Source organism: Pelobates fuscus, chromosome 1, assembly GCF_036172605.1.
Source record: "Pelobates fuscus isolate aPelFus1 chromosome 1, aPelFus1.pri, whole genome shotgun sequence".
In the NCBI taxonomy this organism is placed as follows: domain Eukaryota; kingdom Metazoa; phylum Chordata; class Amphibia; order Anura; family Pelobatidae; genus Pelobates; species Pelobates fuscus.
The window spans coordinates 236,826,329-236,847,085 of NC_086317.1; the positions used below are offsets into that span (position 1 = coordinate 236,826,329).

A 20,757-nucleotide genomic window follows, 5' to 3' on the forward strand; every position below is an offset into this window, starting at 1 on the left:
TTGTCTTGTTTGTTTAATGAGGAGTCTCATGAACTCCTGTGTCTGTCTCTAAGGATTTTCCTTGCCTTTCATCTTTTCTACACTTCCTATATTGTTATACTATCCACTCCCATTTCTCTTAAAAGAGAAGTGATTGGTCACACACTTCTCACCTCGCTCCAATCCGTGTCTACCACCCCGGGTAGGCGGATTCAGTGACTAGTCTACGTTTTGGGAAGACGCACCTGAGAAAGTCCCACGGTTCTCGGGTGGCAGTCGAGCATTGTAGACGTTCCTGTTCAATTTTCCTTCTCTCTCTCTATATCTAGGACGCTGGTATAGGGGTAAAAGGACTATGGGACAGGATTTAGATAAGCCCAGTAAGGGCTGGTTAGCATGTGATTTAGTAGAGAACAGAGAGGGTGAGGAGATGGTAAAAGGTGTTGAAAGGATTGCAAAAGTATGTAAAATTGCTGTACCGACATGTGGAAGATTACAACCAGAAAGTTGGCGCAAGTTACTGACAGAAATGAAAGGCAAGCTTACAGATAATGATTTGTTAAAGACTGCTGAAGCATGGTACAGAGTAGCGAAGGCTATTCAGTTAGAAGGTTGGGTTGAGGAAGAGATAAATCACAAAGGTGTGAAATTGTTTGTGTATCATAAGAATTGTGTTGCTGGGGTTTACCCTCAGCCAGCGCCCCAAAATGGCGCCCAGGGGATGTCTATCCCCAAGGTTCAGTCAGCAGTAGGTGATAGCCAGTTGACTATGTTCCCCACTCCCAATCCTCCCGAATCCCATCCCATCACCTCCCCTGTCTGCCCGGTCCTGAATTCTGATGGATCTTTCTTTATCCCTTCCCCGTCTCTAACAGCCCCATCATCCTCATCCATCCCCACGCTACCTTCCATGCCTAATCCTAACATTTCATCTGCCATTTCCTCCCTGCAATCCCTCTCCGTAGCTAATCCCCTCCCATCAGCATCCGCCCAACTAACTACCCCTCCCTCCCTTGCTCCGACTCCTCCTTCTGCACCCATCCCTACCAATCCCGTCCTGTCTCCTCCCATAACCGGCTCCACCCCAGTCCAATACCCTACCTCCTTAAATGTAACTACCCACCCTACTCTTCTGCCCTCCCCTGCCTGGCCCTACCCCTTCCCATATCCCATGGCCCTGCCCTACCCCGGTTACCCTCCCTTTCCCCAAGCCACTCCCCAGGTTCCGGTCATGCCCAGTCCGGCTCAGTCTGCCCCGGATGTGCCCATATCAAACATGGCCGCCACTTCCTCCCTTAATCCTAATGCAACTCCTTTTCCCGCCTCCAATATGGTGGCCCCCAGTTCAGCCCTGATGCCGGTAATCCCCGGTGACTACCTATCCCCAGGTTATGACTCGCTAGCCACCCCTGCATCTGGGGCTCCTTCCCATCCCCCGATCCTTTCACCTCACGCGGGCCCTGCACCACGTAAGAGAGCCAACATCATAGAATTCAATGACGAAGATAGGGTATCCCATGTCTCATCGGAGGTCGCTGCGGGAGCCCCAACTCATCGTTCTATCGATGATCCCTTCGGCCACAAGGGTCGGGGAGAACGGGCCCCTCCTAAGTATGTTGCTTTTAACCCCACTCAAGCTAGTGCTTTAATGAAATCACTCCCTGACCCAGAAAAGCAACCTATGCCCTTTTACCGAGGGGTAGTTCAAATTCAAAAGACTTATTCCGCCGCATGGCGTGATTTACTGAGTATTTGTGCCATTAAAGCAGGGGATGCATACTGGCCAAGCATGGCCCGACACCTCAGTACAGATCTACTCAGCAGTGACGTTGATTACCCCTCCGGCATAACTTTTTGCAACCAATTAAGAGAATGGGCTAAGGATAAACTTGCAGATCAGGCTGCTGGCCTTACTGATGTTATACAAGATAAAGGAGAATCAGTGGAAAGGTTTCATGCAAGACTGTACCAAATGTTCACAGATTTGGGGTTTGATCTTACTGACAAGATTCATTCACAAATGCTGTCCGGTGCTTTTGTCCAAGGTGTTAAAGACTCAATACGCAAGGGAATTATTGCTGCCCGCCCTGAATATAAGGTTGTTCCCCTGGATACTTTACTCCTAGTTGCTAGGGGCCTAGAGTTTGCCCAGACCCCCAGAAGGCCAAGCTCTGCTCCTCTTATGGTGGCACGCACTACCCCTATTCCCAAGGGTACCAGACCAGAGGATGGTGTTTGTTTTAATTGCAAGGCCAAAGGGCATTTTAAAAGTGATTGCCCGGAACCCAAGAGAGAGCCAAGAAAGCCATCCAGGCCTGCCCCGGCCCCCAAGGCCGAGAAGGAGGTTCCGATAATTGAGGAACCAGATGATTAGGAAATTGGCAAGCCTGTGTCATTAACCCCTGTTATGGCAGTGTCTACAGGGGATAAGGGGGGGCCACTTGCTACAGTGACTTTACCCATTGAGGGCCAGCCAACCACATTTCTTGTTGACACAGGTGCAGCCCGTAGTGTTCTGAGAGAACAAGACCTGCCAGACCCATCTTTCCTGTCCAATATTGATGTCTCTTGTGTTGGAGTGGATGGCCAGCCAAGACACAGCCCTTTAACAACTCCACTACGAGTTGGCTCTAGCCTGCTTGCTCGCTTTGTGGTATCCTCCACTTGCCCAATTAACCTGTTAGGTGCTGATGTTCTCTCACGCCTGCAAGCATCCATCACCTTCACCCCAGATGGGCAGGTAGAAATGTCTACACCTCTATCTGAATCAGACACCTCAGCCTTGTGCTCCTTGCCTCTGATGCTGCATTTGGAAAAGCCCCGTGAGGAAGCAGCAGAATTAAGGTCCAATTTCCCAGAGGTATTAAAAACACAGGTGCCCGCCAAGTTATGGTCCTCAGGCCCAGAGGACATAGGTCACCTAAATGTTCCCCCTGTGGTGGTAAAGCTTATTCCAGGAGCTAAGTTACCAAGAAAGCCACAATATCCATTAAAACCAGCACAGGCTGCTGCCATTTCTATCCACATCAAGGCACTCCTGGAGAAGGGTGCCCTGGTAAAATGTAAATCTGAATGCAACACCCCATTATTTCCTGTGAAAAAGAAAACTCCAAAAGGTGAGCCTGAGAAGTACAGGATGGTTCAGGATCTCCGTGCTGTCAATGAAGCTACCGTCCTGGACACCCCTCTTGTACCAAATCCCCATACTCTGCTCTCTGGAGTCCCACCATCTGCAAAATTTTTCACAGTCATTGACCTGGCCAATGCCTTTTTCAGTGTCCCACTGGACCCTTCCTGTCAATACCTGTTTGCTTTCACTCATGAGATGCAACAGTATACCTGGACTGTCATGCCCCAAGGGGCACAAAATTCTCCAAGTCAATTTGCAAAGGCCATGGGTACCATCCTTGACCCATGGCAAGCTGAGCACCCAGAAGTTGTTTTGCTCCAGTATGTGGATGATTTACTGCTCTGTGGAGATGATATACCCACTACTGAAAAGTGTTCAATTAGCCTTCTTTCCTATTTGGCAGAACAAGGATGCAAAGCTTCACTCATCAAGCTGCAATTCTGCCAACCCTCAGTGATTTTCCTTGGACATTGTCTATCTCAAGGCACCAGACATCTTACTCGGGACCGGGTAAGAGCCGTACTGGACATTCCACCCCCAAGGACTTCAAAGTCTCTTCATGCCTTCCTAGGCCTCATTTCCTATTGCAGAGCATGGATCCCAGAAGCCTCTCTGCTTATGCAACCTCTCTATGATGCTCTTAAGTCTGACCCATTCTGTTTGACCAATGAAGCTCTGGACAATTTCAATGCTCTCAAACGTGCCATTGCTTCTGCTCCTGCCCTGGGCCTACCTGATTACACCAAACCTTTCAAATTATTTGTCTCCGAAAGACAAGGCCATGCAACAGGAGTTCTCACCCAAACTAATGACTTAAGAGGCCGCCAGAGGCCTATTGGATATTTCTCATGTCAACTGGACATTGTGGCCAGAGGGACTCCTTCCTGTCTCAGGGCTGTTTTTGCTGCAAGAGAGCTCATAGAAAGAACCTCAGACCTGGTCCTTGGCCACCCTCTGGTTGTTTTGGCCCCTCATGACATTTCTGCCATCATCAACCAAGTCCAGCTCAAGCACGTGTCTCCAGCCAGACACCTACGCCTACAGTGCCATCTTCTTCTGCCTGACAACATTTCCATCCAAAGATGTCAAGTTCTTAACCCGTCCACTCTTCTTCCACTCCCTGAGGGGGGTATCTATTATGGATTTATCACGGATGAAACCTACATTTACCTGCTCTGTGGATGTATCAAGAAAGTCATGCATCCACATTTGACATTTTATGAAGATGAGACACCTCTTTGTGAAGGCCCGGATTACGCCTTCTGTACCATGTGGTACAAGCCGAACATTACTCCTGAACCTTGCTATGAAGATGAGCTTTACCACTGGACTGATGTAAAGCTCACTGCTCAAGATTTCTATTGTGACTCTGAAGGCAATAGCATGGTCTTGGTCCAACTACCTCAACAACTCAACTACCTCTACCGCCATTGGGATACTGCTATCCCACATATTCCTGTTACCAAGTTGAAGACAAGGTCATGGAATGATCTTGGGCCCATGGCAAAGCTATGGGCCACCATGGATGAAGAACAGCTACAGGAAAATGGTATTGTCAAATACCCAACAACTGACCTTCTGGAAGCATGGCCACGCCACTTCCTAGAAAAAGAATTTCAAGATCTGGTCATAGTGAATGATTATGACCCTGAAACACCTCATGACTGTTTTGAACAGATGAAAATGGAGACAGTGCACCTACCAACTGTACATGAGAATCCATTACCAGATCCAGATTTCACCCTGTTTGTGGACGGTTCAAGATATGCTGATGAAGAAGGAAGATATCATACAGGATATGCCGTAACCACAACAGATGAAGTTATCAAATCATCATCCTTACCGCCAGCAATGTCTGCGCAAGAAGCTGAATTACAGGCTCTGACTTCAGCATGCAAAATTTCCGAAGGAAAACGTGCCAACATCTATACAGATTCAAGATATGCTCTGGGCGTGGCACATGACTTCGGCCTAATCTGGAAGACAAGAGGATTTCTTACCACCGCCGGTACACCAGTCAAGCATAGTACTGCAATCAAGGAGCTAATGGATGCCCTCCTACTCCCTAAAGAAGTGGCCGTTTTGAAGGTAAAGGCCCATGGGAAATTGGATACAGATGAAGCAAAGGGCAACCATTTGGCTGATCAGGCTGCTAAGCTAGCAGCCAGGGATCTGCAGGAAGTGGATGAAGAAGTGTCCGGACAAGAAGAAGAAGAAGTCCCTATTTTTGCTCTGCAAACTCTTCCTACTGATTTGCGAATTTTGCGAGAACAGCAAGCTGCAGTCACTCCTGAAGAAATCCAGAAATGGAAAAAGAAAGGAGCTGTCCAAAAGGACGGAATATATTACAACAACTTCAAATTTTGTCTTCCCAGAAATTTATATCCAGCAGTTGTCCAATGGGCACATGGGCCTGCACACCTGTCAAAAGAATTGATGGCCGCCCTCATACAGAAGTATTATGAAGCACCTGGAATTACAACATTGATCAATAGCTTCTGCAAGGCCTGTGTCATTTGTGCAAAATGCAATCCAGGAAAACCAATCAAGGTGCCTGCAAAACACCTGGCAAAGCCCATGTACCCCTTCCAGCGAATTCAAATTGACCACATCCAAATGCCCAAGAGTGGGCCCCATGAATATGCACTAGTCATAGTGGACATGTTCTCAGGATGGCCAGAGGCCTACCCAGTGGCCAATATCACTGCAAAAACAACTGCAAGACGCCTACTTACAGAGATAGTATGTAGGTTCAGACTCCCAGAAGTCATTGAAAGTGATCAAGGCCCAGCTTTCACAGCAACAGTGACTAAAGAAATTTGGACTGCTCTAGGAGTGACTCTAGCCTTCCACACCCCTTACCACCCACAAAGTAGTGGTAAAGTAGAGCGCATGAATGGCACTCTAAAAGCCAGAATGTTAAAAATGTCACAAGAAACAAAGATGCCCTGGCCAGAAAGCCTGTCAATAGCTTTATTTAGTGTTAGGCACACACCTAGAGGGAAGCATTCACTGTCCCCATATGAGATTCTATTTGGGACAGCACCCAGACTAGGTTGTTATTATCCGCAGCAGTTACAGCTCCAATCAGATGTTTTAGTAGACTATGTAACTGAACTTGCAAGTGCCTTAAACAAAATACATGCCCAAGTTTTCTCTTCAATTCCAGATCCCGATTTGGATACAGGTACCCATAAAATGCTTCCCGGAGATTGGGTTCTGGTCAAGAAGTTTGTGCGGAAAAATACCCTGGAACCAAGATTTGACGGTCCATTCCAAGTTCTCCTGATTACCGCAACCTCCGTCAAACTGGCCGGTAGGCCAAATTGGATCCACGCTTCCCACTGCAAGAAATCTCCTGCCCCAGAGGAAGCGGATACCGCACAAGCATGTACCTCTGGTACACCTTCTCCTTAATTAGCCTCATAAAGGCCCAGCAAGTAGCCATTACCAAAGATGTTAGTGGGTACACCTTCTGGTATAATTCATCGTGCACCCATGTGGCTACTTATACCTTTGATTACTGTGATATTGTAGAATGCCCATTTCCCACATCACAAATCCAGAGTATCTATAGAGATATCCCTCATTCAAAAGACCCATATGTTTGTGTAGTTGACAAGAAATGGGGGCACAATTGTAACCATTGGGGGGCGGCGGGATGGAATGCCGGGCCCGCCTGGGGTTACAAACCAAAAAGTGCCTTATCTAAAGTAGATGATCATGGTAGATCCCTTCTCCAGAGAATGACTTTGAGAAAGCCTGGGGGGGGTACACCAATGAAATTAATCCTTAACATTGAGCATCCAAGCCCAACAGATGCAGACCAGTATGTGATGGGAATGTATTGGAAAAAGGGTTCCTACCGTAAATTAGGGCATTTCTACCTCAAAGATATGTGTAACTCCTCTGAGTGGCAAGGGGCCACCCATATGGTCCCTAACCCATTAAAACCTCATATCCAGACCTTTCAAGACATGATGGCCATTGCTAACCCCACCTTTGAAGATACCATGGCCGCTGAAACAGGTTTTAATGATGTAAATTTATGGTTAGAATGGATGAAATATAATGCTAATAAGCATAATAAGACCGCATGCTATGTATGTGGCGGTGCCCGGCCTCACATGGGTACTGTGCCTTTAATCCTGCCAGTAGATATAGAAGAATGTGTTTTAAGCCTTTTTGCCTATCACTATAATTTTAACAGGTCCATATGTATTGCATGGACAAAGGAGTATCCTCTCCTAACCAAGGATGTCAAACCCCCAGATGGTATTACCGTGTATAAAGGTAATTACACTTGTTATGCTAATTATGATGGAATTGGTAAATTCTTGGGTAACTTCTCTAAGGGGTATTGTGCTACCTACAGAAATGTCTCTATGAACTTGTTGCAGTTTCACACCAGGTCATTAGGGGATATTTACTGGTTGTGTGGGGATTTACAGCTAAGATCCAGAATGGACAAAGAGTGGTGGGGGGAGTGTACTCTGGCTAAAGACATTATGCCTATACATATCATCTCTGACACACACCTCGTCACCCATGAGTCCAGACACACTAAGGTTAAGCGTGACGCCCCAGTGAAAGGAAGTTTTGATCCTCATGTGTATATTGATGCCATTGGAGTGCCTAGGGGGGTGCCCAATGAGTTTAAAGCAAGAGATGAAGTTGCTGCAGGATTTGAATCCCTTTTTGCCATAGTTACCACAAACAAGAATTTAAATTGGATAAATTACATTTATTATAATCAGCAGCGTTTTGTTAATTATACCAGAGACGCCCTCCAGGGGTTGGCCGAACAGTTGCAGGCCACATCCCAAATGGCTTTCCAGAATAGAATGGCCCTAGATATGATCTTAGCCGAAAAAGGAGGGGTTTGTAAAATTTTGCCCGACACCATGACATGTTGTACCTATATCCCAGAAAACACAGGCCCTAATGGTAAAGTTACATTAGCCATAGAGAAATTAAATGACCTGTCTGAAGAGTTAAAAAGGAATTCTGGGATAAAAGATCCCTGGGAAAGATGGTTTGGTTGGATGACAGGATGGCAAAAGGCTTTAATGCATATTGGTATGGCTATACTAATTTTTCTTTTTATCTTTGCTCTTCTCTTTTGTTGTATCCTCCCATGTCTGAGAAAATCCCTCATGAAGACTGTTGACCAAGCGGCACCCACTTTCACCCATCTCGAAGTTGATGACCAAGATTTCCAAGACATCAACTCACCCTGTCTGCCGCTGCAAACAATCCCTTTTGTTGATAAAGTGCAGGAATTCTAGGAAGGGACTAGCTTAGGGACAGCATCTGTGTGAATGGTAAAGGCCCCGTGTGGAGAAGTGGTGGGTTAGCTGCCATGGGACACCCATGGGTGTGAAGTGTTCGAGAGCCATACTGACGGATGAGTTAGCCTATCAGGGTCAGATCTAGGGACAGTCTTGCACTTTGCATTAACACCTAGCTAGCGGCCACGGGGTTTCTGTGCCTTTGGGCTAACACGTCTTCCTGGTACTAACTTAATAAAGTTTTTATCTCTTAGAATCTAACATTTCATAGGGGGGACTGATGTGGGATTATTAAAAATCTTTATTGTACTTGCATTGAATTATTGCACTAACTCCATTTTAACTTCATACTGTGACAATCCTCCATTTTGTCCTCCTAATCTGACTTCTTCAATCCTCCATTTTGTCCTCATAACCTAACTTGTTCATTTTAAAACTACCTTACATGACAGAATTTCCCAGCACATCTAATACAATAGACAAAGACTGTATTTTCTATAAAGACATGATTAACACAGGAATTGCTGACTTTTCCTTAACTTGCAACATAGTATAATTTGAAGGCCATGAGAACACAGTAGTAATGAAATGTTCTATTCATTAGAGACCTTGCACCTGGCCACGAGGCCTGAGATCACTGACCGTGTAAAATGACGTTCAAGACCCCCTTGTCCCCACCCGTGTCCAGAACAATCCCACCTCTTGGTGGGTGGGCACGGGACTAACCACTTAATTTTTGAGCCAATTAGTAATATTGATAGGAGGACACTAATCCCGACACTTAACAATTAATCCAATTAATGATGTTTATTTGCTGATATTCTAATAATCAATGATGACGCAAAATGCCTCTTAAAAGGGCCTGCGCGCCCGCTTTTCAAGGACTTGCCAATAAATTCTCGAAGTTATTTTAACCTGAACCTTGTGTGTCAGACTTAATTACTTCAGCGTATATACGCAATTCAATTTTATTAATTTGGACAGGAACAGATAGACATTTAAACATTTTGGTTTACTGCTAAAAAGTACCATAACAATAGTACTGTGAAAGATATAACAAATTCCTAGTCAAGGCACCCCCCTCAAAAAAAAAAAAAAAAATATATATATATACATATAACAAGCTTACCAAATATAGTAGAAAGGTATGAAGACCTGTTCCAAGTCCAACTGAGGAAAGTATTCCTAAGCCTACCCAGTAGGCACACCATAAAAATTTCTTCTCGACATGCTGCACATACTGAAAAGGAGTAAAGTAAATCACAATTAGTTGAAAAAGTCATAAATCAGAATAGACCACATGTTACTAGAATATAATGAACGAGTAGGAACCATTGACAGATGAGTGGTTTTACAAAATTTAAAATTAAGAAATTAAAGCAGTTTTGGTGTATTGATCATGCTCCAGCTTAATTCTCTGCCATTTAGGAGTTAAATCACTGTGGTTATGCAGATCTAGTCACACCTCTCTGCATGTGACTTACACAGCCTTCATAAACACTTCCTTTTAAGAGTCAAAGGTTTATACTTAATTTATTGCAAATTCTGTTTAATTTAGAATTTCTTATCTCAATGCAGCTCAATTAGAAGTCTTTGCAAGGCAGGTGCTCTGGACAAATGCTGCATCTTGAATTCAGTACAACTAAGTTAACCAAACCAGGAAGTAACAGGACCTGCTGTCTGCTTGAAAAGCCTGATGTGTGACCAGTATAATTTGGAAAAGTGTAAATTTCTACTGAAATCTACACTTTTTGCAAAATGAAATAAATAAATGAAAACACTGTTCACACAAAGCTTTTCAGCAAGCTAAAGTGCTTAAGGGGCCCAGAGCACCCAATTAGCTGCAGTACATAATAGCATTCGTTGTAGCGTACATTTAAAGGGTAGGATTTGTAAACCCATTCTTCTGGTCCCATCATTTATGGACAAAAGGGTGCAAAATTATATTTTAATCTATAATAAATGCATACTGTCGCTGTGCAGCAATCCAGCCAGAATTCTGTTTAAATAAATGTAAAACCACCAAATAGGAAACTGAATATATAAAGAGAACAGAAGGAGAAACTATGTAAGGAAATGAAAAAAACAAACAAGTAAAATATAACAAAAGGCATAATTGAGAAAGCAGATTAAAACAAATTCATTGATGTAGGAGGAGAATTAGAAAATTGTATGAGGACAAATGGTTAGGTTGAAAGAGTAGTAAATATGAGGATATACAGGGAGTAAGGTGAAAGGGGTAAAACTGATGAGAATGGGAGAAGATGTGTGAATGTGAGCAGATAGGAAAATCAGAAGGTTGTCTACCATGAGCAGAAATGTACGTTACAGAAAGTAGAAGAGACGGAATACACAAGACTCACCTGTTGATGTGCTCCTTCAATATAATACGCTACTGTAAGAACTCCAAGCATGAGCAATAAGGACGTCACCATCCCACGACGGTGCCATAGTCTAGGAGGGAGAAATTAAATACAACCATAGTTAATATCTTAAAACACAAAATAAAATAAAAAAAAGTCAGAGTCAGAAGTTTGATATAAAACTGTTTTAAACCGGTTTGACACTGCACTACGATTTAAAATATGCAGCTAAAATGCTTTTAAATACTTTTTTCTTTAAAGGATTGATGTGTATTTGTCTCTGGAGTGCATCACATTAAGCAAAATAGAAGAGGCAGATGCTTCATATATATGTTTCTGACATATCTGCACCCAGATTGGTTGGCTTGCGGACAATAAGTTGGGCCAATTAGCATTAATATTGCCATGAGACCAAGTTTTGTTGTTTTTTTGTCTCCCCAATCTTCGTGCACTATTACATCAGGCTGATAACATTCAGTGAGAAAGAATAATAAAATCAATTATCGCCTCGTAATTTATGGCACATTAATCACCGGTTTCTAGGAACATACTCCCATCAACTGTTCTACAAATAGCTTGAACAAGTTCAGAACGCAAAGTCCTCAGACACAGGACTTTTCCTCTTCATGTAATCAGGTTTGCCAGATAATAAACTGCTGGGTAGAACTCAGGATTGTGCAGAAATCTTATGCATTCGGTTTCTATTCTCCAGATAACAAAACAACGGCATTGTCATTCAAGGAACTAAACTTACCAGGTGCTAGTTTAAATAGTCATAAATAAGCATATCAAAACATTTGAATATGGGGAAATGAAAGGTAAAGACCAAGATGAAAATTACACTACAAGTACAAGCAGGTGGGGCTAGAGGTTGGAGTAATGAAAGAAGTCAGAAATACGCTGACAATATATATATATATATATTTTTTTTTTTTTTTAAAGTAAAGAATAGACATACACTATAGTGTGAGGAATACAGAACAATAACCTAATGTGTCCTCCCTACTGCTTTCTAGCTCTGCCCCAACCCCAATGAAAATGTGAGTTTTCATGAAATTGTTAAAACACAATATATAATAACCAACTGTATGTGATAAGGGAGTTTGCTCCAGGAAACACTGGAGACTTGGACACAGAGAGGAGTAAAGTAATTAGTAGGTGATAAATGGAGTAGTAAGTTGGGTCAGTGATTGGACTTCAGTTATTACTGGGTTTATTTGGAAGAAATTAGCAAATGTTCTAAGTAGATGTTTGCACACTGTAGAAATATAGAATTCTAAAGCAGAAAATAAAAAGTACATATTTTATATCACCCTATTTTGGGGGAGGTAAAGGTATCAATATGTATAGTACACATATCAATCTATACACAACATATATTTAATTGTCAACATATATTTAATTGTGAGATCTAATGTAACATTCTTTATCAAGGCTAAGCAACCTTTGGCACTCTAGCTTTTGTGGACTATATTTCCCCTAATGCTTTTTTCGGCCATAATGCTGGCAAAGCATCAGAAAGACGAAGTCCACAACAACTGCAGAGCCGAAGATTGCCCTCACCTGTTCAAGACATAGCAACACTGCAATGCATGCCCATATTTAGAACTAGTCAAAATCTGCACACAAGAAATCTTTCACGGATTAACAATTTGCATGGATACCCGTTACCTCTTAAACTACTCAAGCTCTTGTAAAAGAGCATGACATTTTAATTATACGTTATGCCAACAGATTTGCTAGCAAATGTATAGATTGAGAGAAAACCATTTAAAGATAGGCATTTCTCCTGCTTCTCACTCAAATCTATGGCAAATACTGTACGCTGATGATTTGAGTGACAATGGAGAGCAAAAACTACATCTCAGAGGCAGTCCTTCTGCTCTCTTAAGCATTGCAACCAAAGTACATGCGCAGTTGTTGATATGGAAATCCATATCCAACAGTGCTAGCGCTTGCTAGGGAGGAACAAAGTGAGAAACGTCACTCCATTCAGATGCCAGCATGCTTGCAACAACTCCAGCCTATCACCTTCACCTTGCCTTTTTTAGAAAAGTATCTCCAAGAGAAGCAAATCACAGAAGACCTGAGGAATGGAGCATAGACTGGAGGTGGGTGTTACACAAAGAGTAAAACTCACACAACTCTAAAGCTGGTGGTACTGGGACTCAGATAAAGTGAGTATATCTCAATATTTTACATTAAATACATGTTTCCTTGCGATATATGACGTATCCAATACATATATATATATATATATATACGGGGCAATTGAAGGTTAGTTGATTTTTACATTGCAGGTACACTTTAAATAAACAACTGGATCATAAGGAAATATAAATCAATTTGTAATGTTTTGCAAACTTGATTAAGACATGATGGGAGTATATGTTCACTTTCAGTAAAATTATCATGCTAAATCGCATGAACAAGTTTCAGATGTAAACCAGCTGGTAAATAAAGCATGCCACAATACCAAACTACTTACATAGTGCTTTCTTCCGAGAGGAGACAGAGCAATTAGGACTTACTCTCAGGCTTGATCAAACAGGCAGCTGCTAAACAAATATTATCCAACAAAAAGCAACGTGGAAAAATAAAAGGCTGAGTGGAGTCTGTACGTAATCGAACATGTGACTGAGGTCTGAAGATGTTCCACATTCATTGTATTAATTAACTGAGCCATCTACACGGTTTATGTAATCGTTGTGGTTGCCCTCTGTATTACCTCTCTCGGGTTTTTTTTGCTTTTATTTAATTGTTTGGGAGAAACAAAAACACCTGTATAAAAATTTGCTGTTTTATTTTAATTCAGTAGTGCTAAAGGAGAATTTTAACTTTGCAGGATTTCTACTATATTTGCTAATCTATACGTAGTAAACTATATTCACATTTGTGAGGTGTCGGAAAGTCCGAAGTGTCAGATTTGCGTTCCAAGCTGGAACACTTCTCGATAAACTGTTACATATTATACATTTAACGGGAAAATACCGAACAACAAAAGGTGGACCCGCCCAAGTTATATATATATATATATACACACACTAGTAATGGCACTCAACCTTGCTGATATGATAAATAATAGAAATGCCCTGGTGCAATCGCACGCTGATAAGTAATTATGTAGAAAAAAGATGCACTCTTCGGTCTTTTTAAAGCAAAGTAATAGTCTTTAATCCATCAAAGGTTGGAAACTTGTAAACCTTTGATAGATTAAAGACTATTACTTTGCTTTAAAAAAAATAAAATTATATATATATATATATATATATATATATACATACATATATATATATATATATATATATATATATATATATATATATATATATATATATACATACACGCACACACACACACACACTGCTCAATCAGCACACCTCCAAAGAAGTCTATTGTTTAGAGAAAATGCATTGGGACTTTGAAGCCTCCCTTATAATGATTTATTTTATTTGTTTATGTATGTTTGTTTTTTGTTCATTCTGGTGGGAGTCCAGACTACTAGCCCCTTGGAGTAGTGATATGCCCATTTTATTTACTAAACTGCAAGTTCTAATACCCATTCTGGACATAAAACATGTTTTTGTTCACAGATTTCATTCCCATTAATTCCGTTTGATGGTTTAATTAGAACTTTGTAAGTTTTTTTATTTTATAGTTCATGGTTACATATCACATTTCAGTTCCCTTTTCACTTTATTTTAAGGTATATAAATCTGCAAAACAGTCTAAGAAAATTAAAGAATATTTACTTTAAGCTCCATTCCTTCAAATTTATAAGTGTTTCCAGGAAAAAATACTGCAAGGTAATTAGTGGCTTTCTCCAGAGAACAATACTCTGCCTTTCTTCACGATCCCGTCTTTTCTTTTCACTCAGGAAAGAGGGATCTGGGGAGAAATACATAAAGAAAAAAGCATTTTAAATTAAAATCAACTTAGTACATTTAAACAAAAATGCTATATTTGTATAAATAAATAAGTGGTAAATATTTAGCAAAAGAGCTCTATAATATATGACATAAAACAGTCTGACCGATCATGTATACAAAGGATAAAAGTACTACCCTGGCACCATCCCACTGTAATTCATAAAGGTGTTTTAGAACTGTTTGACAACTTACCAGAGTCACCTGGTCCCCGTGCCACACCAAATCTTCTCCTGCAGGAGAAGTAAGCTGCTCTATGGAGCTAAGCAATGCTGATACAGAACCACAGTCCTAGACATAGAGAGTTCTCAACAAACAGGGTCCTGCAGGGCCCTTTTTAGCTCAGTAGAGGTTACTGAATCCTCCTAAAGGAAATGACCGAAAGCTGGGTATGAAACATTTGGAGGCTGGTGTGCATGCGTGCCAAAATGCAGTGTGTATGAGACCATCTGATTAAAATAGAGTTTTACTCTGCTAGTTCGTCGGAAGCGCCTCTACGGGCATTTAAACCCTGCAATGAAAACATAGCCGAAACAGGGGAGGACAGTGTACCCAGACACATTGAGATGAAGTGGAAAGCGTCCCTTTAAGTATGAGCTCTGTGCATTTCTATTAAACGCAACCAACTCATTTACCCTCCTCTAGTGTACACAGCTATTAGGATAATTAGCATATCGGTTTTCTAAGAATGTGGTGACACTGTAACCAGTTCCAAGTAGTTAGCAATATTTATACAAAAAGAAAAAGAAAACAAACTTAAAAGGACTACTGCAAAGTTTACATTGCAGAGTTTACATGCCTCTAATAACTTTAAGGAAGACAGCCACTAGTGACTAAAACTCTGTTATAGATCAAATGCTGCTCCTAGAGCCGTGTCCTATGGATTGGCTGAGATCATCAACATCGATAATCGGAGTGAAAATGGCAGTATGGTAGTGTAAAAAGCAGAGCAGCGAGGACTGAAAGGTAACACACACACCTTTCAAACACTCACATGACACACACCTAGATAGGTCTCTGGACACTATAGCATGAGGAATACATGTTTGTATTACTAATGTCAAAGTGCTCCTTTAATCTATACCCTATGGACAACAAACATTATTGCAAAAAAATATTACCAAATATTTTAATATTTTGGAATTAAAGTGCTACTCCAACCACCATGACCACTTCCAGTTCAGGTACATGAAACATGCACTGTAGTACTTTTTGAAATTTTATTTACACCATTTTCCTCCCTTGTACACTCCCCATATCCACTCAGTCCTATGACCTAGTAAGAATAGTTCAAGCAATTGTTCATTAAAAAGGGTTGGAGTGGCTTCCGGTCTAGCAACGGACGAAGACAGTCGCATGGCCGCAGAGCTCCCGACTCCAAACTTGATTAATCGCGGCAAACGACACCCGATCACAACCCAAACACCCTCCAGAGTACCCCACGACTTACCCGACCATCATGGGCAGAAAAACAAAAAAGCAAAAGCCGGACAAACCCCGTCTGGGCATGAACATTGGGGATATGTGGAAACAGGCCCACGAGACTGCCGGAGCAACAATGGCGTCCTTGCACGGTGGATGCTCCGATTTTTCGGATGGCACGTCAGATGACGGAGAAGGGAGCTTCATGCCGACCAGAGCCCCACCGCCGCCAGCCAGGCCACGTGTGCTCGCACCAGCTCCCACACCGGTGACTATGGAGGCTATTACAGAGCTTATGGCTGCACATCACGGTAAAATATCTGCAGAAGTGGCCACGATAAGAGAAGATCTGAAAGGCCTCTCAACACGACTTGAGACTGTGGAAAGCACCGCAAGCGGCCATACACGCCAGATAGGAGAGCTACAAGCGGCAGTCCATGACCTGCAGCAACTAGCATCCCTTCATGAACAACAATTGGCCACACAAGAAGACAAGCGACGGCAAAACAACATAAAGCTAAGGGGGGTCTCGGACTCTATACCAGAAGCCGAGCTTCCGCACTATACCAGGCGGTTACTCACTGCACTCCTAACCCCGAAAGTGGCCAAATCCGTCATGCTGGACAGCATCTTTCGTATACCACGGCCAGCTACGGCACCACCAGCTGCCACAGGGGACGTTGTCCTCCGATTTCAAAACATGAGGGACAAGAGGGCCGTCCTAGAGGCCACCAAGGGCCTACCAGCCTACACTTTTGAGGGCACGACTATCATTTTACGCAGATCTCTCAAGTGGAACGCTGAACTGGAGAAGATCTCTCAAACAGCTCACGTCCTTCCTGCTGCAGAAAAAAAATCAGATACCGCTGGGGCCCAGGTCGTGCCCTACATATAGAAGGCGCAAGCGGCCCGCTGGTGGTGCGGAACACACAAGAAGCCACAAAGACACTGGAGGACTTGAGACTACCACTGATGGCAATAGACGCCACGGATCCACAAGTAGCCTGGGGAAGAGCGCGGTCAGCGCACCGATCTTTGTGCCGCGACACCCTCCCGCAGGACCGCACACAGCTGCCGCAACATGAAGTGGGACAAAAACCACTGGGACGCTCTCCCGCATTCTTCTTCTACCGGGCACAAGCCAAGCCCGCAACCCAACGACTGCGAGAACCCTAACACATCGAGAGAAATCAAGACTGTCCGATAACGAAAGACGGCCGCTCACCCTGTTCTCCGAACGGCATCCCGATGTCCCCCCCTCCCCCCCCCTTTGGACCGGCGGGGGTTATCCCGGTACCCACGGGCGACCAACACCAACAACTGCCTGGCCCAAGTACAAACTAAGCCGCAGAATAAAAACAAAAAAAAGTATGCCGGATGGCATACTCCAAAATGGCGGATGTCCCGCGTCCACATGGGCAGGCAGAGAGCGAACCACCAAAGAGCGCAAGCACACCCAAATGGTAGAACCGACTTGCGAACCCCGCATGCCCCAGGGAAAAGCCAGCTACCCACCACAAGCGGCTACAAGCTCCGGCAATAAAACGCAAGCAGAGAGACAAAGTGCGGGAAACGAGGGGGTCCCCCCTGGCCACTCCCAACACACATAACACAAAACCTTACAAGATAAGCCCACTCAGGCAGAAAACAACCAGGGGATTACCCCCGGAACATCAGCCACAGGCGCGGAGGATCCAACGCCACAGAAGGAGACTACACACCAGGACCTTCAACAGCCCCTACACAGGGAAGAACGCGGCCCTCTCCAGGAGTAACCAAACTCGCGGTCCACAAATGCAGGACCCCAGGACAGTCCAGGACCCTGAGGAGGGCTTACCAGAACTATGCCATCAGACCGCCTGCAGCCCCCTCCACTCACCACCAAGTCTAGGCATTGGGTAACTCTGGACTCTGTGCCTGGCACTTGAAAAGCTGTTCCATCCCTGCAAGCACAGAAACCACAGACTGTACCGGCAGCCCCACATACCCCTTGACTTACCTGACAACCATGCAGCACCACCAGTATCCAGAGCACACCTAACGCACATACCATGACAGAGCATCTGACGGACACACAATACCGCAGTTAATCCTACTATACGCAGGCCCCGACAACAACCCCCACAACCAACGACATAGACCTCAGACCCATCTAGGGGAGCATTGGTAGTCCAGACACACGAAATTCTACACACTACACGTCGGTACCCGTGGCAGACCAAGCTAGAGTACAACTGTACAGCCCAAACGACACAATAGAGACCAAACATTCACGCGATTATAGCTTGTAAACACTTAACACTATGCTGTACAAACTACAGTGAAGCTACTTATAACTCCAAACTATGCTTGTTATATCATGCTCCTATTGCTAGATCTGACAACACACTCGGCGAATAATATTGGAGCTCCACATACTTAAACGTTATAATAATATAAAATTGTGCAGATCCTATATATGCCATGTTTGACCATGTATGATGTTATTACGCTCGTGACTGCTATTGTGGCAACACGGCCAGCTTGTACCTTGCACACAAAAATAAAGGAATAAAAAAATAAAAAAATATGTATAAAAAGGGTTGGAGTAATCCTTTAACTGTAATATTTCTGAATTAAAACATTAAACAGTTAACTTATAAATAAAAAATAAATAAAAATGGATCAAGTAGGAGGCTCTGGAAATGATGTTGACAGAAAACAAATGGGCTGCTATAATATAACTGGCCCACATATGCTCCCGGATGCTAAGGAACTCTCCTACAAATTTCTTACTCATTGGTACTACAATCCTAGTGTAGACAATTTCCCTCACTCTCAGCAAATTGCTTGCACTATGGGGCTGAAGGGCACAATCTGCTTCACATATGGTGACATTGTCATGTTATCCAGGGCTATTAAAGGAAAATATAGAAGACAGTGAAACACATGACTGATGACCCTCCTCTCTCCAATCAGAGGCTCTTCTATACCATAAGTGGTCCAAAGAAACTTATAAAAGATAAATAAAAATCAATACAAAAAAAAAAACTGTCTCTTTTTTAGCTGGCCCATAGATTCCAGGTAAATTTGTCATGCCCTGAGCGAAGCAGAATTTGGCAAAAGCTGCTGTTGCTGCGGTTGTTAGGGCAAAGGAGGCGATACAAATAAACAACATGTGTGTTGGCGACCACAAGGAACAGAAGGCCTATATATGGGGGTGCTTCACTTGTCTGGAGATTTTGTCCTTTCCGGATTTCTCTAATTACGAACATAATACTAATGGGTAATGAACTCTGACCAACTACTGCGAATGTAGACTGCGTGAGAAGTGTGCGTGTAGAAGACACCCACAGGAGCGGATGGAGTTCCAGAGGTTTTATTCCTTTCTATCGCTCCTTCTCTCTCTTTACTCTTCCATCTTCTAATTATTGACTCACTCTTATTCTCTTATTTGTTATGCCAAATCTCTGACAGATACTACTGAGAGGTGGGTGGGTGGGGGTCAAAAAGATTTCAATTGGGACTAAGACACTGCATTGTTTAGAACATTGTATTATCTTTATGTATGTGTTGGTTTATCCTTCTATTGTACTTGCTTGTATTTATGTTTTTTCTTCTTTACTCAATGAACGTTTATGGACTATAAAAAATTGGATCACTATTTTACATAGATTGACAAAATTTGAAACAATACCTTACCTTGAATTCACTTTCATGAAAACTATGTATTTTACTTCAACAAGATCCATCATTTCCCTCTTATAATCATGAAATCTTACTATGCTATATAATATCTCTTTGTAACATTTTCCGAAGCTTAGCCAAGCTTGATATAATATTTAAAGGTTTATATAATGCATGGATCAAATTTCTCTCTATTTCTCAAAACATGTTTAATGCCAGCAACAGCATGGTGCTTAGCCTGAGGAAACTCAATCCCTGAGGATTAAAAATAGTTGTTTGGCTACTACAGAACTAAGCTCCGTAAGAATCCTTGGCCAAATGCCATATGGGCCAAGGTTTGTTTACCTTTATCTTATGCTTAGTTTGAAAACCCTCACGTGTATTTTAGATAGACCGACATGGCATTTTAACAAAATACTTGATCAGGAATCAATTTTTGGAGTTTAAGTGAAATTGATTGATCTGTTGGCTAGTGCTCCAGCTGCAATATCTCTACTTACTGGTAAAACAACAGTTTGTTTCTCAGTAGGAACAACTCTGTCTTTATTCGTTGAAAGGTTAATTAAATTAGTACATTTAAGTTAGATAATGTCTACACCCCAGAACATACTTTGAAACTAACGTAAAAAATTGTATCACTCAAACTTTTTTATTTAAAGGACCACTATAGGCACCCAGACCATCCAAGGTTAACCCTGCAGCTGTAAACATAGCAGATTCAGAGAAACTGCTATGTTTACAATAGGGTTAATCCAGCCTCTAGTGGCTGTCTTATTCGCTTCCGCGCTTCTCACTGTGATTTTCACAGTGGGAAGACGCTGCCGTCCATAGGAAAGCATTGAGAAATGCTTTCCTATGGACTGATTGAAAGTGCGCGCATTCGGTGGATGACGCCGGAAGAGGGAGGAGAGTCTCCTGCGCCGAGGGAGCCCGTCGCTGGAGAAAGGTAAGCATTTAAGCCCTTCCTCCCGGCGGGAGTG

General features: G+C 42.8%; 1 protein-coding gene across 2 annotated transcripts in view; it reads right to left on the minus strand.

The window, feature by feature from the left end:
- Positions 1 to 20,757, minus strand: part of VMP1 (vacuole membrane protein 1) — a 204,593-nt gene that overhangs the window by 161,707 nt on the left and 22,129 nt on the right. For both annotated transcript variants that reach the window (XM_063455315.1, XM_063455305.1), the window contains exons 3-5: positions 14,516 to 14,651; positions 10,764 to 10,854; positions 9,530 to 9,640 (exon numbers count right to left, since the gene is read on the minus strand). In XM_063455315.1, the coding sequence (XP_063311385.1) occupies positions 9,530 to 9,640; positions 10,764 to 10,854; positions 14,516 to 14,651 (338 nt within the window). The remainder of the gene's footprint in view (positions 1 to 9,529; positions 9,641 to 10,763; positions 10,855 to 14,515; positions 14,652 to 20,757) is intronic.